The sequence below is a fragment of the Ochotona princeps genome, chromosome 2, assembly GCF_030435755.1.
Source record: "Ochotona princeps isolate mOchPri1 chromosome 2, mOchPri1.hap1, whole genome shotgun sequence".
NCBI classification, from domain to species: Eukaryota; Metazoa; Chordata; class Mammalia; order Lagomorpha; family Ochotonidae; genus Ochotona; species Ochotona princeps.
In genome coordinates this window covers 54,127,251-54,144,193 of record NC_080833.1, presented here as the reverse complement: position 1 = coordinate 54,144,193, position 16,943 = coordinate 54,127,251, and the positions used below count along the sequence as shown (strand labels likewise).

The 16,943-nt window shown below is 36.3% G+C and overlaps 1 protein-coding gene across 3 annotated transcripts in view; it reads right to left on the bottom strand.

The window, feature by feature from the left end:
- Positions 1–636: 636 nt before the first annotated feature.
- Positions 637–16,943, bottom strand: part of LEPR (leptin receptor) — a 59,545-nt gene continuing 43,238 nt past the window's right edge. For 2 of the 3 annotated variants that reach the window (XM_058657602.1, XM_004588738.3), the window contains 6 exons: positions 16,341–16,557; positions 14,333–14,515; positions 11,756–11,851; positions 9,986–10,091; positions 8,996–9,071; positions 1,841–4,043 (listed from right to left, as the gene is read on the bottom strand). In XM_058657602.1, the coding sequence (XP_058513585.1) occupies positions 4,026–4,043; positions 8,996–9,071; positions 9,986–10,091; positions 11,756–11,851; positions 14,333–14,515; positions 16,341–16,557 (696 nt within the window). In that variant the 3' untranslated portion in view covers positions 1,841–4,025. Of the gene's footprint in view, positions 1,483–1,840; positions 4,044–8,995; positions 9,072–9,985; positions 10,092–11,755; positions 11,852–14,332; positions 14,516–16,340; positions 16,558–16,943 lie in introns of those variants that run through there. The other variant, XM_004588737.4, reaches the window with a different exon arrangement.

Sequence of the window (16,943 nt, the reverse complement as noted above, 5' to 3'; positions counted from 1 at the left end):
GCAGATATTACCATTGTAGTAGGTGATGTCATCCTACAGCTTACATCCTAGATTAACACATAATGATTGCTTTACTAGACAGCCTTCACAAGTAGAACTCATTAGACAAGAGTTCCTTATTTATCTTCAACATTTAGTGAAGTACATACTTCAAATCACAGTCTTGGTAGCACAAAATACAACACTTCACATACTTTCAAAATGTACACGGACACTTTTTAGGCATAAACTCACTTGTGTGTATGTATGTATATGCATGCACAAAACAAAGGCAACTCATGGCTAACCAAAACCCCTGAAACAACTACATTTCACAAATGTCAGTTAGAAGCCTTCTTTCGGGTGTTGGTGTAATCTAGAAGATTAGCTGTTTGTACATAAATATATTAACTATAGGCAATGTTTCTTGGGCTGATTTATAGCTAGAAGCAAGAGATCTTGTGAATAGAATACTGAGAAGAGCATATGTACATCGGCAGGTACCTGAAATTTTCCTCACATTTCTCTCTATATTTCCAAGGGAGGACAAACAACATTAATGATGGAAAAAAATCATTTTCAAATGTAGCTTTTACATTTTTGTTTGTTCACCCTCATTCAAACTCTAAAGGTATCTATTATATTTCATCTAATATCACAAGGTCTTTCGAGGAATTACACAGTTAAGTCACACATCTTGCTTTCCACTATCTTCTGAGTTTGAGTGGAACAAGTTTGAAACTGAGGCATGTAAGACAGAAAAGTCTTCTTACCAGAAGTTCCTAGGTCAAAATTACTTTCTGTGAATTGCGAGCAACTGTCCTGTAGGATTCTGATGTCAGTGAACACACAGTGAGCTGGAAATGGACACAGCACTCCTGATTCTTCAGTCAAAAACACATCGCTCTTTTTCTTTTTGATCGAAGTCACACCCAAATAATAGACAGACTTCTCACAATCATTTTCTTCAGGGAAATCTCCCTCCAGTTTCAAAAGTTTGTCCAATCCTTCTGAGAACATAAGATGTGGTGAAATCATGCTGGGTTGTTGATCTGATAATAAACAAGATGCTTGGGACTCGATCTCCCATGAGTTGTTGCAGAGAGAATCTTTCAGCAGAGATGTTTCATTAGAGAAGCACTTGCTTGTCGAACTGCTGAGAAGCCCTTGCTCTTGGCTGCTTTCACTGGACTTTGAGGTGCTGATCAGTGTGGCATATTTCACAGAGGGTTGTCTTTGACTTTCATCCTCACCGACAACCTCGGTGCTCTCGGCCTCTGAGAAGTCAGCGCTGTTGACTGCGTCACTAATGCAGACAGAATCCTGTTCAAACTCCAGAGATGTCAAATGCAGTGGGACCATAGTTGTTGGTACCATTTCCTCTTTATCTTTCCATGATGTATCAACACTGATGTCTTCTGAAATGGTTTCAGGCTCCAAAAGGAGAGGGCCAAATGTCACTGATTCTGTATGCTTGGTAAAAAGATGCTCAAACGTTTCTGGCTAAAAGAAAAGACACATTTTAAAGCTCAATCATGTTCAAATGTGTCATGCCTGAAAAATGGAAGTGTGTAAGGTTAATACTAAAGAACCAAAGTCAACCACTGGTTACTCATTGCGCACTACACACGGATTATTACAAAAAATTACAGGGAAAAGGTAATCAAAACATTTTAAAAAGGGATAAGAAAGACTTAGGCTTGAGCTCTAATTCTATGACTGTGAATAAGTACATAAACCTGTCTCAGTTTATTCATCTTTTAAAATATTTTAAGCACTTCCTTCATGGTGTTGTGGCTAGAAATAAATGAAGTAGTGGCTGTGAATACTAAGTTCTCAATAAAGATTAGCTACTATAATATTGGAAAATATTGCCCTGTGAAGAATTTATAATATTTTGTAACAAATTACATTTCCACAAAGTAAAAACGTAAGCCCCTAAGTAGAAAAAAAAATTACATCAAACCAAAAAGAGAAAAGCAAAGCAACGGTTTCAAAGATGGTTATAATACTTTCTTATGTTATAAAATATAGTGTGATGGTTAAAAAAAAAGCCAGTACTAAGAACATAAACCTAATGTTATTCTTGAGACAAAGAATAATACCTTCCATTAGAAACAATGGTGCTGAAAGAGATGATCATAGACTGTCTTTACGAATAACTTCATGTAATAGTATATACTGCAGGACATGTGAAATGAAGACAAATACACAAGACAAATGCACATCATGCTTTTATAGAAATAATGGTTACATCACAACAAAAGTCCTGTGAGGCATCTACAAATCAAGAGTCTGTGTGCAAAAGCTCAATTCATACAATGTAAACACACTGAAAAAAATAAATGCAAAATAAAAATTGTGTAAATACATCATACTGGAAAATTAACAGAGCTAAGTTAAGTGATACAGAAAGTTTTTTCAGCCTACATGTCATGTATATAATTCAACTTTTGAATTCAATAATTTTAAACTAATAGAATAAATTCAGGTATATTGCCTGAAATAATAGAATATTCAACTGTTTTGATAAAGCATGTATGTTCCATATAAAGCTACAATTTCTTTAGCATACATTTAAACTTTTAAGTGAAGTGTATTAGTGACTACCCTATAAAAGAATCAATACATCAAACACTGAACCATAGAATGCACTTATGTAGATATTGAAATACCATGTAATAACAAATACTGTGTTACCACAAATGTTTCTCTTTTTCTATGAGAATAGAATATGGAGAGCAAAACTTCCTATATCTATTTTCATATTTCACTCTATGCATCTATTTTTTTGGAGATTTTACAAAAATCTGGGCACATATAAAAGTATTCATCTGTTAGGATTTCTCTGACTTCTTTTCACAATTCCACACTTATATTTTCCAGTAATATTTGTTAATAATCAGTGAAGGGAAAAAGACACATTCTTCCCATTTTCTAGTTTTTTTGATATTCAAATAAAACTTTGAATAACATTTAAATATAATGATTTACACATATATTTTAAAATTTAAGTGTGATAGGTTCATCAGATAGAAGCTTTGATTTAGTCTGAATGTGAGCAGAACACCATCCTTAGTATCCTAAATATACTGTACTAGCAGGTGCTCCTTTTTCAGTAGAAAAAGTCCTGTTCTTACTATGAACTCTTTATAAAAGTGCCAAAGGGTCTTCTTTTTCTTGTATCCCTGCCTACTTCCCTGCCTGCCAGAAGTCTTAGGTAGTTCAATAAAAATAAATTAAATTCAGGTAAGAACTTCACAAGAGGCTGGACCAGACCTAATGTTCTTTTCAGAACAGGGCAATCTGACCTGAATATGTTGGGTCAAACTAATAGGAACTATAACTTTAACTGTCCTGTGACAAGCACAGACCACAACTTCTGGCTTTCTTTGAGCTAAAATAGAAGTTGAGGACAAGACATTTCAAGGTTATTGAAAGCTAAAATTCTCAGGTTGGCCAAAATTAGACATAAAAGTTTTTAGACATTCAAAAGAACATTGAGTGAGTCAATTCACACACCAAAGCTTCTACAAAAGAAGCAAAGATTTAAAAATTGGACATTAAAAATAAAAACTAAGCATTTCTACTGCATTCTGTACTTAGAATGATTGCATTTGCAAACTTCTGTGAAAGAAATTGGAAGTTTAAAGTTTACCTAGTCACATTACTGACTACCACAGATTTGATGGTATCAAACAAGTACATAGTGACAACAACAGGTATAACTTTTTTAAGTTCTTTATGACTAGAAAAATTATAAAGCAAACACCAAATATCATGTATATTACTTTCAAACTTCATATGACCTAAAAGGTAATCATACACCCAAAATTAATTGGACTTAAACCTGTTTCTTGACCCAAAACTTACACATCTATTTTAAGTTCTAAATCAACATTATCCACCATATGTTAGTTCTCAACAGTTCAATCGAAATTGTTTTAGATTTGTTCCCCTTCTTCATAATGTAAAAATCTTCTAATACTCTACAGACTGTTGAGAAGTTGGTACAATGGGTTCATCTGCAGTGATCATGATTAACTTCAAAGAATGTCCGTTCTCTGTTTAGATAAAATAAATAAGAAAGCAAAATAAAAAATCATTCAGAAAGCCAAAGATAAAAGATATCAAAACATTTTCTGTCAGGCATGAGCTCTTGACTGTAGATGCTCATGTTCTGTGGTAGTAACACTTCCCTTTAGGAAAGGGAACCATTTTAACTAAAATAGTGTCTCCCATTTTTCAAATAGATGGCTTAACATGACACTCTAAGAGCGGTTTTGATTACTTCGGAAACAGAAAAGCGACAGATGAAATAAAATAGGCAAACATAGACTGGATTGCAGGAAGAGCTAAAAAAAAAATGAGACAAGGAAGGAAAACAGAGGGCTATTAGAGAATTTGAAACAAGAAAGGATAAGAGGGTATAGCAATGAAAAGGAAGAAAAGAAAGAGAAGAATTGAAAGGGCAAAGAACAGATTCACAGGTCCATTATCACAGAGTCTTTTAGTACAGAAAAAAAAACCCACAAGAATTCAACTGGTCAAAATTTCAATCTCCTCCCTTTTCAAACAAAACAAGAAGAGCCCCACTGAGATGATTAGCATCAAGTTACACCCCCTAATTACACAGTGGGAAAACCCCAACTTAGTCCCTTTTTTTTTTTTCTAATCCAACAATCTTCCCATAACACAGCGGAAAATGGAAAAAAGGAAGAACATGTTCTTTGTTTTGCTTGTTCTACTTGCTATGACAGAATTGAAATGGCTAATTCATATTTCTTTCTGATTGTTTAAAAGCTGAGGGGTACAAGGAACAAGACAATCAACTAAAAACTGAAGTCACATTTTAATGGCAGGAAATACACACTTGTAGGCTCAATAACATGCACTCTGGGCATAAGATGTATGGCTCCTTCTAAACAGAATTTCTAATTCTAACGTATGCCAGGTCTTCCAGACATGTATGGATCTGCACCAGCCATCTCAGGGATGCTGCTGGCTTAGTCTGTGAGGAGGATGTTTTGGGAATCCACAGGTTATCAAGCTGCTTCTCCGGAGACCTACTAGCAGCATGCAGAACCTAAGCTAGACTTCAGACCCCAAGGAAAAACTGACTTGATTTCAACGTTAGCCTTCCTAAAGTCAGTAAAGTGGAATACACATTTGCGAAAATGGACATGAATGTAGACAAAAGAGTAGGCTTGAACAACAACATATTATAGAGGATGAAAAATAAAATACTGTAAGGGAAATAAAGAAAATGAATGAAAGGGAAATGAATGAAAAGTGAACCAGAAAAGACTTCAATAATCAGAAAAAGTCAGATGTTCACATACAGAAGAAAAAACCCACAGAATGCAAAAGATAAAAGGTAACAAATCAAGATAATAGTCTTTCATTGTGTGAAGTTCAAATTTGTTAGAATAAACATATTTGAATAAACTGAATAGAGACCATCAAAAACAGGATCTGACACAGGATCTTTTAACTCATCTCTAAAAGCAAACATCAGAAAAAGTCTATAACAAAGTAAATAAGCAATGAGAGCTGAAGGTGGGCCGCAGCTGAAGAGTCAGTTATGCCTGCTGAATGCAGTGGAGATAGAGAGCAGAAATGGTTAATGAAAACCCAGCAAGAAGGGAGCCCTGCGGTGGAAAACTGGACACAGTGACAGTTCTGTGCTGTGTATGGATAGGGCTCGCCTACTGTGCCTTTGTGTAAGCAAAGTTATGAGATATCTCAGAGCACACAGTTCTTCAGCTGGTGCTAGCAGGGATCGTGCCTAAATGCACAAGGTTGTCAGCATTGGGAAGACATTTCTCATGCATGCTCTACCTACAATCTGCCTTTTAAGTAAATTAAAAAATTTTTTAAATATGTAAAAAATTATTTCGGAAACACTTTATAAATCATATTGGACGTTTAAGAACTAGAGTTACACAGCATTCGCATAAAAATAAATGTTATAAAAATCTGAATTTGGAGAAAAAATAAATATTTTCTATACATAAAATTACCATCTTAAGAAAAACCACTGTTGGGTGCGATGTTTTGGCTCAACTGTCTAATCCTCCACCTCCAACCGCAAGCATCCCATATGGGAACTGGTTTGTGTCCTGGCTGCTCCATTTTCCATCCAACTCTCTGCTTACGCCCTTAGAAAGCAACAGAGCACGGCCCAAAGCCTCCCATGTGGCAGACCTGGAGGAGGTTCCTGGCTCCTGGCTTCGGTTTGGCTAAGCTCCAGCCATTGTGGTCATTTGGGGAGCGTACCAGTGGATGGAAGGTCCTTCTTTTTGTCAAGCTATTGAACTACTCTGAGTCTCAAGTTTATCTTAAGAAAATATAGGGCAAACAGGTCTGCAAAAAATGAAATAACACAATAAGGGCATAAAGGCGTAAGACAAATTGTCTTTTCTAGTAATATGCAGGGAGTTTGGACTGCATTATTTTTCTTTAAAAACTTTTGGCAGAACAGGGAAAAAAGCTTTTTTCTTTAACAGAATTTTTGTTAATAAAGATTGTTATATTCTTATTGTTATATTCTTCCTCACCGTTTAAATGTTCCCAACACATTTAGTTATTTATTCCTAGCATACCTATTAAGCCTATATATGTATATTGCAGACCTGGGCCTCACCATTCCTTTGTCTTGTCCTGGTACACACACAGAAATCATTTTCATGGTTGGTCCTATGTAAGAGTTCAGAGACTTCAGTCTGGCCCAACCCTGACCATGTGCCTATTTGGGGAAATGAACAAACAGATGAAAGATTTCTTTCTGTAACAAATTCTCTCTTATTACTCTGCCTTTCAAATTAATAAAATAAATGTTTTTTAAGAGAGAGACAATCTTCCCCTTAATTAATATAGATTTATATGCTAGAAAATTTTTGAGATAAGCAAATAGCAGATTTCTAACTACAAAACATAGGCCATTTAAATGCCACGAAATCAATGCAGTGGGTTGCAAGCAAAATCTTTAAATGAAGTAGAATTTTTTAAATATTCTATTCATTATATTAAACAAGTAGTAGAGAAGTCTATTCATATTTTGCTTTAGTTTTGCAAATCCATATCAATGCATGTACTAGGTTGGGACATTAAATGCCTTTCTCACAATCAGTCAGTTGAATTTAAAAAATTGATGCCAAAATCAGCCAAATGGTAAACTAATCCCAGCTCTAACAGATTGCCTAACCACTATCAGCGCAGTTTTTTCTTCTACAAAATGGAGATAGCAATTCTTATCTCAAGCATAAACAAAAGAATACAACAAGCATTTACATAAAATGTAGACACAGAACTTAAATAAGCAAAATAGTAATATTTATAGAATCCTTATTATATCACAAGTACCATTCCTTTTTATCTCTAAAAAGATTCAATAAAATAATATTATTAATCTCATTTTGCAGGAGAGGAAACTGAGATGCTGACAGGTGAATAAAACATTCTGAGAATGAACTGCAATAACTTTCACATAGATAAATGGACAATCTTAAAAATTTTCAGTAACAGGGCTCGGCAGCGTGGGCTGGTGGCTAAGGTCCTCGCCTTGATCCCATATGGCCGCTGGTTCTAATCCCGGCAGCTCCACTTCCTCTCTATCTCTCCTCCTCTCAGTATATCTGACTTTGTAATAAAAAAATAAAATAAATCTTTAAAAAAAAAATTTTCGGTAACTATTTAATGCATCAGTACTTCAATATCTTGCCTATAACTGGAATAGCTTAACAAATATTTACATAAGACAAAATATGATCCTAGAACTCAGTCTTACCCACAATAAATCAAATATAAAATGCTGCAGAAACTCAAATGGGGCAGAAATTTCAAGGAAAGAAGAGCCAAGGACAAGATCTTTGTGGATGAGGAAGATTCTGTGCTTGTGGAAAGGATTAGTAAAAGTACAACCAGAGCCAGAAACAGAAGTAACTGCATGAGGAGGAAAACAGCATACTGAGAGGAAGTTTGACCCTAGCTTAAGGGGTCAAAAGGAAACAACTGAAGGCTTCTTAACAAGTGATTAATGTAAAGGTAACCCAAGTAATCATAGCTTAAAAAATTGTGTATTTGACATACAAATTTAATTTGTTTTTTTTTTCTAAGTATATGTGTGGAAAGCCAGCTTGCTTCAAGAGAATTCAGGCGAATTAGCAAAACATTGCCTAATGTCTCATTTAAAGAAGTATGCACAAATCTCTATTTTTGACTAATTGATCATAAAATAGTTTTGCTTGAGTACCTTCACAAATTTTTCATGATAGTCGCGTATTTTTTCAGATGGTAACATTTGAGGACAAGATTATATAAGTTTGCATTAACTGAGATAACTACAAAGGTTAAAAATATTGATCCCATGGAACATTTTAGCCTAGCTGTGAAGATGCCCACATCTTCAGACTCTACTTTCTAGTAATGCAGACCCTGGGATGCAGTGACATTAGCTGAAGCAGTTGGGCTCCTGCCTCCTGCAGAAGAGCTCCAAGCTCTGACTCATCAAGGCCTTGTCATTGCAGGAGTTCAGGGAGTAAACCAAAGGATGGGAGTGCCATCTGTTCTGCCTCCCCACCATGATTCTCAAATAAATTAAAATATGCTTGAAAAATATATTGAGTCCAGACTTTTTCCTAAATATAAAAGTTTATTCAAATATCCATTAGAGTTGACCCTTAATATTCTAGTATTTACTTATCATGTACTGTAATACACAAGATACGTCAATTCTCATATGGTAATCTTCAGTCTAACGCTCTCCCAACTGAGCTATTTCGGCCGCTAACTCATATGATAATCTATCAACTGAATTTTGTTTCCTCTTGCTTTCAAATTCCTATATTGCTATTTTTTTGCAAAGATGTAATAAATTATATATCTTCAATCTTGATAATAAAATTTGGAAAAAATTAGATCTTTTAAAATTTAAAAATGTTTACAGCTCAAGAATTCATAGTGTAGCTACATTGCTGTGTTATGCATTCTGGGTTAAGAAAACTTAAAAAGTGACCTTCTGAAAATTAAGTCCTTGTGCCCAGGAACAATTCTTTGGGTTTGGAACATCTTCCCAAAACAGCTTTTTCATTCTACAAAGAATAAACATGAAATCAGAATTACAGACAAATATTCATACTGAAAACATTAAGAGGTAATGAAAAACAGAACAGAAATCAGGTCAGATTCATTTTTACATTCTATTCCATAAATGTTTCCACCAAACTTCTATCTAGACCAAAATTTACACTCATTACAATCATAGAGATAGACAACATCACTGAAAATAATGTGTTCAGCATGGTACTAGACACTTTGCATAAGTCCTCTCACAAAAATATTATAAATGACCTTGAAGTAGTTGTCAGAAATAATTCTACTTGCTATGACTCCAATCAGTTCACTTGACTAAAAAATACATTCAAATTGTAAAATCACCTCTTTTTTTTTCTTTTTTGCTTGAAGACAAAGTTTCTATACAGATCTGTGAAATAATCCAACTGATATGGACTCCTTAGCAAGAGTAATGATGCACCCACAGAATTAGCCAGGAAATCTAACACCCTGTGCTGGCTAGCAGAGTGGGGCCATGTCGCTGCTTTATAAACAGACACAGTGCCTACTGACCATGAGTGCACTCATGGCTCCAGGTTACACTGAAAGTCCACTGTGAAAGTCCATTTCTCCACTAGAAGTTCTCAGCCCAAATTGCAGAACTCTGAAAGCCATGTATGCCACCTTGAAGAACAATACTTGTCAGAATTTCCCACTATAAGCCTGTTATTTCCTGGATTTAAAATTGGATTTTTTTCCTACAATTTTTAGTGTCTCAGGGCAATATAAAATATTTCTTTCTGAAAACAGGTCTTTCCTTTTTATGTCATCTTAACTGTATGCTGAATATACACGGAATATTTAGAATCCTTTAACATTCATGATTTCCATTACAGCTTTAAATATTCTTAAGTGTTTTTGCCACTAAGATTCTGAACATTAAATACAGTACCTTTGATGTGATATTAATAACGTTCCAAGCAATAACACAGAAGAGGAAATAATTATTGGCACAATTACATATAGACCAGCATCACTCTGGAATTTCTCAACATTATCTGAAAAAAATAAATATAATTTACAGAGCTCAGAGGCTAAATACAGTGTTAATTTATTTCTGCATCAAAAACCACAGAAGGTTTTTTTAATTTCATCATAAATTATATCAACTTCAACAATAAAAATAAAAAGGAAGATAAAAGTATGGTTAGCTTACAAACTTATCTTTATTGTTCGTTATTATTTTTCAGGGATTCCCCCCTTTCTTCCCTCTCAATTTTACCCTCCCACCATTTCCCCCATATCACTGCAATAGTATAGGCCTTTAATAACAATTACAAGCTTAACGTTCTGTCATGTAAGTGTAGCACGGCATTGTAGGCAATGTTAAAAAAAATCTGGCATCAAATTGTCAAGGTGTATGCAGCTGTTTCCCTGGGAGCCCTTTCATTCAGGAGTGGAGGTGCGTACTGCAATGCTAGTCTCCATTGTACAGTTCATCTCTGAGAATAAACGTACATACATGTTCATTGTTTTTCATTTGAAGGTTGTGCTTTTTTCTTTTAATTGTTGCTTTGTCAATGTTTTGCATTGGATTGTTTTGAAGTTGTGATGAGGCTGCCTCAGCATCTGCTGCAGGGGAACCCATCCTAGCATTCCCAACAGCCTGTGGTGTTCACGCACACTGACTTCACTGCCGTTGCCTTAAGCACCAAAGTGGCTCACTCTTCGGGGCCTTTGCACACCAGATGTCTCAGCTCGAGACCCTCGACCCCTTTGTACTGCTGGATCTGACTCAGATATTACCACAACTGAAAGACCATTTATGGTCACCAAGCCATTCACTTTACTTTTACTTAATGTGATTTTATTTCTATCTGACACCAACTGGTATTAATTTATTTGCTGCCCATCACTCCCATTAGAACACAGAAGTTTTTCTTCCACTATGGGAGAGGCATGAATTTACTTTTCAATCCCCAGTGCTTGGAATAGCACTCAGTAAATACTCAGTGAGCAATATTTACATGAGCTTTAAAATATTTATTTATTTATTTTTGGAAAATCAAATATACAGAGGAGAGAGAGAGAGGAAGATCTTCCATCTGCTGATTCACTCCCCAAGTGGCTGCAATGGCTGGAGCTGAGCTGATCCGAAGCCAGGAGCTAGGAGCTTCAACCAGGTCTCCCATGTGGGTGCAGGGTCCCAATGCTTTGGGCCGTCCTCGACTGCCTTCCCAGGCCACAAGCAGGGAGCTGGATGGGAAATGGGGCTGCCGGGGTTAGACCAGCGCCCATATGGGATCCCAGTGCGTTCAAGGTGAGGCCTTTAGCCACTAGGCCACCGTGCCGGGCCCTATAAATAAGTTTTTAAGATTATTTCTATTCTCAAATAAGATAAAACATTCCTCTCTTAAAACTTCACTGCTGTTTTCTTGAATTTAAAGAAAATTTTTGGAAATAATAATGCAATCAGATATTGGCACTTCAGATGTGGTAAGATAAATCAAAAATGCAAGATGCCTAGTGTATTCATTTCTGTATCTCTCCAGTTTTACTTTGAGAGGAAAAATATCTCCATTTAATATCCCATAAAACATCTAGATAAGAATCTGAACTGCTCAGTAATTCCATCAGAAAAGAATGATCTGAGGGTAACATTCCCTCCAGAAACTGGGAAATGCACACTCACACTGATGTGAACAGAAGCTTAAAGTATTACCTGGGGTGAAACTTGTGATTATTTTAGGTTTTGCCACTCCTTCCATAAATACTTGGTAAAGACTGAACTGATATTTCTCAAAAGGGATGAAATTATCTGAGGAGAAAAACACAGGAAAGATTTATTTATACTAAATTAATATAAATGAGTAGAACCTATATTTCTTAAAAAAGAATGAAAACAACTATCCTGTATTTCCAAACATATAAATCAGCTGTTGTTTATGGGTTGAATTGATGACCTGAGCAGTTTCAAAACTAATTTAAGCACTTTAAATTGTCTAGCAGTAGCAATAATTTTCCAAACACTTCTTGTGAAATCTTTCACACAATTGCAATTTCCCGAGGTCAGGTTCAGGCAGTAAAAGCTGTTTCTTTTGTTCATTTTCTTTGCTAGGGCAATATGCTGTATCTTCTCTCCCTTATTTCCAAAGCAGGCAATATTTCCTTTTCATAGAAAATATAGCTTGCTTAGTGCCCCTATTGAACACAACTTGGAGACTAAACCCTGGTGAAGGCATATGCAGCAGAGAGGTAAGTGGAGATGAGACATGCCTTTGAATGTAGATATTTTGGATTTGTAGAAAATTCTCATCCCTGCAGCAGAGCTCAACATGAATCAAGTGATGAGTTTTATAAATACTAATGATATGTGAATACTGTCCCCGGACAGGTCTCATTGAAGCAAACATTCTCTATCCCCATGGCTTAAGGAAAAGCAGAGCCACCACCTAAACAGCAATGACAATGATTAAGCTCTCCATGGTAATTTGTAAACAAATGTACCCTGATAACCTCTAGGTATCTGGAATGAAGTAGAGGCAGAAGTTCTTGCAATAGGTTAAGTAATAAGGTCGTGGCAATTATAACCTTCCTTCTTAAGTTACTTCTAAGTCTTACTCAAACTTAGAGATGCAGTATGGTTGTACCATGTTAGAGTGCTTCAAATTAAAAAAAATGTTGTGGAAATACAGAATTAAAAGATGTTTATTTTGGAGCAAAAACTTTTTGGAATGCATATGTAGTTTTCTATAATACATATTTTTCATGAGCTTTTCACATGTACGCATGGAAATAAAAAATTTCTTGTGCCAACATAAACCTATCTTTCAATTCCATTTACCACAAACTAATGAAGTTCTTTGTACTGCATACTCACTTAGCTCTTGGTTTCACTAGTCTAACTGTGAGAGATTATACAGACGTAGCTCTCCAGATCCTAGATCCTCAGGGCTCCAGCCCAGCATTCCTACTCACTGTTAATAGTATTATAGGTTCATATATACTTAGGGATGCAAGTTGACAATAGATAACAAAAGCTATTTTAAAAATTTTTTTAAAAACTAATTCTGGAGGCAACATAAAATGCTATTCAGCAAACAGTTTAAACATATTTTGGAATTAAATGTTACTTAAAAATGGCTGAACAGGTATTTGATCTAGTGGTTAAGATGGCAGTTAAGTTGCCCATGTCCCATGTCTGAATGCCTGGATTCAATTTTTGGCTCCACTTCTTATGCTCCTGAGAAGGAAACGATGATGATATCATGTAGCTGGGTCACTCCACGCATGTGGGAAATCTGGATTGAGTTCCTCTCTCCCAGCTTTGGCCCCAAAGACTACTGAAGATGCTTGGGGAGTGGCCCAGAAAATGGCAGCTGTCTTTTCTACACATCCAAAGTTCTCTACCTCTGTGTATGTGTTTGTATCTCTGCCTCTCCAATAATAAATCTAAAAATGAAGCACTCTCAATGTTAAAATTAATACATTAAAACATCAATCATCGAAAGTTCTAGAGACAAATTATATAAGTACAAGTGTATGAAATAATGTGAAAACAAGGCCAAAGGAAACAGTTAAATGTAGTGATGAGGAGATTCAATCACATACACCATGATAGGATTATCTTTAGAGTCTACATTGACTGTCTATGCTATATGAGTTAGTAATTTTCCTTATTATTTTTTTCTCCTTTTTAATTTTTGAAATTTATCATACAATTCTGCATAGTCTGGAATTCCCCTCCCCTCATTTTCTGCCCCCCAATTGATTTTTTCAATAATGTCACATTCTTCATAAGGAGTTACAATTCCATCAGTCTGCTATTTAAGTGTGCCTGACAATACTGGTACACAACGTCAGACAGTCCATCATCCGATTGTCTAGATATATCCAACACTTTCATTGGGAGTCCATCCTCTGTTTGGAAGCAAAGATGCATGTTGCATTGTGTCTTCACTTCTAGATATGGTAGTTTCATTACTCCACACTGTACATCCCAATTTACGTGACAGATTCCTTATATTAGAGAAAACATATGGTATTTCTCTTTTGGTGATTGACTTATTTCACTGAGCATAATGGTCTCTAGTTGGGACCATGTACTTGCAAATTGCGTAATTTCATTCTTTTTAATTGCTGAATAATATTCCATGGAGTAGATGTACCACAGTTTCTTTAACCACTCCTCTTTGGATGGATATCTGGGTTATTTCCATGTCTTTGTTGTTGTAGATTGTGCTGCTATAAATATTATTTTAATCCATGAAAGTAACATATTAAGTCAGAATAAACTCACCATGGATAAAATACTTCTTAATATGTGATGGGATTCTAAGCCATTTGATTCCATCATCTTCATTAAGATTTTTCCACTCAATAATATAATACATCAGGTTGTATTCACTGGGCAAAGGTACCCATGACAGAAACACACAACTGCTGTTTAAAGGATAAGCACTGAGTGACTGCACAAAATTCACTGAAGGGAAGAGAAGGAAATTTATTTTTAAATTCAAAATTAATAAAAATCTACTATTCTCAGAAACTTATTGCCTACTGAGGGAGGAAAAAAGTAAGAGAAAACAAATACTGCATACCAGTAAATATAACACCTAGAAATGATCTCTCCTTTAGGAGAGATCTGGGAATGTACAACATTGGGGAGAAAAATGAGGCTACCCAAAAATCTAAAGAAAGAAATTGTGTATCATCCAGAAAGCGTTCTCAGCAGGTGTCACAAGTCTGTTAGCCGCTTACTCAATCACTGCTTACTCAATCACTCTAAATTCCTCTCTCCTGAGGGAGGGATGCTTTCAAAGGACAAATCTGTTCAACATACCCTGCAGAGAGATTCAGCCAAGAGCTTCCAGCAGACTTCCACACTGGCAGGTAAGATACCTGTCCTTCCCATGAGGAACCAAGGGCCAACTATCAACCTTCCTCTCCACTTTTCTCAGTTCTCCATACCAACACCATGTCATTTTCTATACCATGTCAACAAGACTTGGCTCAGATATTACCACAACTGAAAGACCATTTATGGTCACCAAGCCATTCACTTTACTTTTATTTAATGTGATTTTGTTTCTATCTGACACCAACTGGTATTAATTTATTTGCTGCCCATCACTCCCATTAGAACACAGAAGTTTTTCTTCCACTATGGGAGAGGCATGAATTTACTCTTAAATCCCCAGTGCTTGGAATAGCACTCAGCAAATACTCAGTGAGCAATATATAAATGAGCTTTAAAATATTTATTTATTTATTTATTTATTTATTTTTGGAAAATCAAATATGCAGACAGGAGGAGAGAGAGGAAGACCTTCCGTCTGATGATTCACTCCCCAAGTGGCTACAATGGCTGGAGCTGAGCTGATCCGAAGCTAGGAGCCAGGAGCTTCAACCAGGTCTGCCACGTGGGTGCAGGATCCCAAAGCTTTGTGCCATCCTCAACTGCCTTCCCAGCCACAAGCAGGGAGCTGGATGGGAAATGGGGCTGCCGGGATTAGAGCTGGCACCCATATGGGATCCCAGTGCGTGCAAAGCAAGGCCTTTAGCCACTAGGCCACTGGCACAGGGCTTTCCCATGTCCTTTTTAACCTGACTGAGAGAGGCAACTCCAGTACTGGAGGAGCAAAACTTAACCTGCCCCCGTACCCACTGCTGTTGGTGAGGACTTGCTCTTGCCTCCTTCAGTCCCACTGCACACACTACTCATATCAAATGAAGCCCACAGTAATTTTCAAGTGTCAGCAGTTAATCAGCATCTATTTAACATACTGTGTTAGTATTGTACATACCTATGAGGATAATTAAAAAATTCACAGGAAAATATAAACAAAGGATAAATTAATTTTACACACATTTTCATGAACTTTTCTAAGTGTCTTCATATATAACACTATACATATGAATTTATTCTTAAACATTTACTCATATGCTTCTGTGTGCATATATATATATGTATGTATATGAGACACAGAGAGAGAAACATTGACCTACAATGTTCAAAGGTTTAAGTGTTAGATGTAGTAGAATGTTTTCATTTACTATAATACTATTTCAACAACATTCTGCCATGGGGAAACCTGAGGTCTGTGTTACGTAAGCAGTGTAGGATGCATTTGTTATTTTTCAGGCAGAGACAGCAAAGGGTGAAAGATACACTCAGAATCAGGTAATTTCAGGGGGATCCTTTACAGTGGGAGGAGTTTCCAAAGCATGAGCAATAGGGCGGGCAGTGGGTTTCTGCTCTGTATCTCTGTATCCGTATAAGAGGTAATGAATTCTTCTCTTCTTACCTTTGCTAATAGGCCACGAGAATGTTAGATTAAAATTGGAAGAAGAAGCACCAATTGAATTGATGGCCACAACTGTAACCATATGCACTTGCTCTGTCCAGAGGAAAGTGAATCGAGTGTGATTTCCCACATCTTCTGACCATGTTCCATTTTGGGAAGTGTAATGATTTATCACATATCTGCTCACACTGCACAATGAATCGTTTTTCTTCAGGGGCTGAAGTAAGCAGAAAAATGAATTAGTTTTGGGAGTATTGTGCTATTTTACCGAAAGAATTCAGAGAATTCAGGTTAGCATTCTTGTAAAGAGGTTTTGCAGGTAGGACAAAACCTGTACAAGGCTCTCAGTCTGGGGAGGTACAACAGATGGAAGCTGGCTCTGAGCATGTCCTCAGCAAAAATGTCTTGACAGTTACTAAACAAACAAAATTTGTGTTCCCTGTTTTGGATTTTTTTCTTAAGAACCAGACAATGGGAACTGATGTGATGACCTAGTGGCTAAATTCTCACCTTGCAATCACCGGGATCACATATGGGCACCAGTTCATATCCCAACTGCTCCGCTTTCCATTCAATACCCTGCTTCTGGCCAGGGAAAGCAGT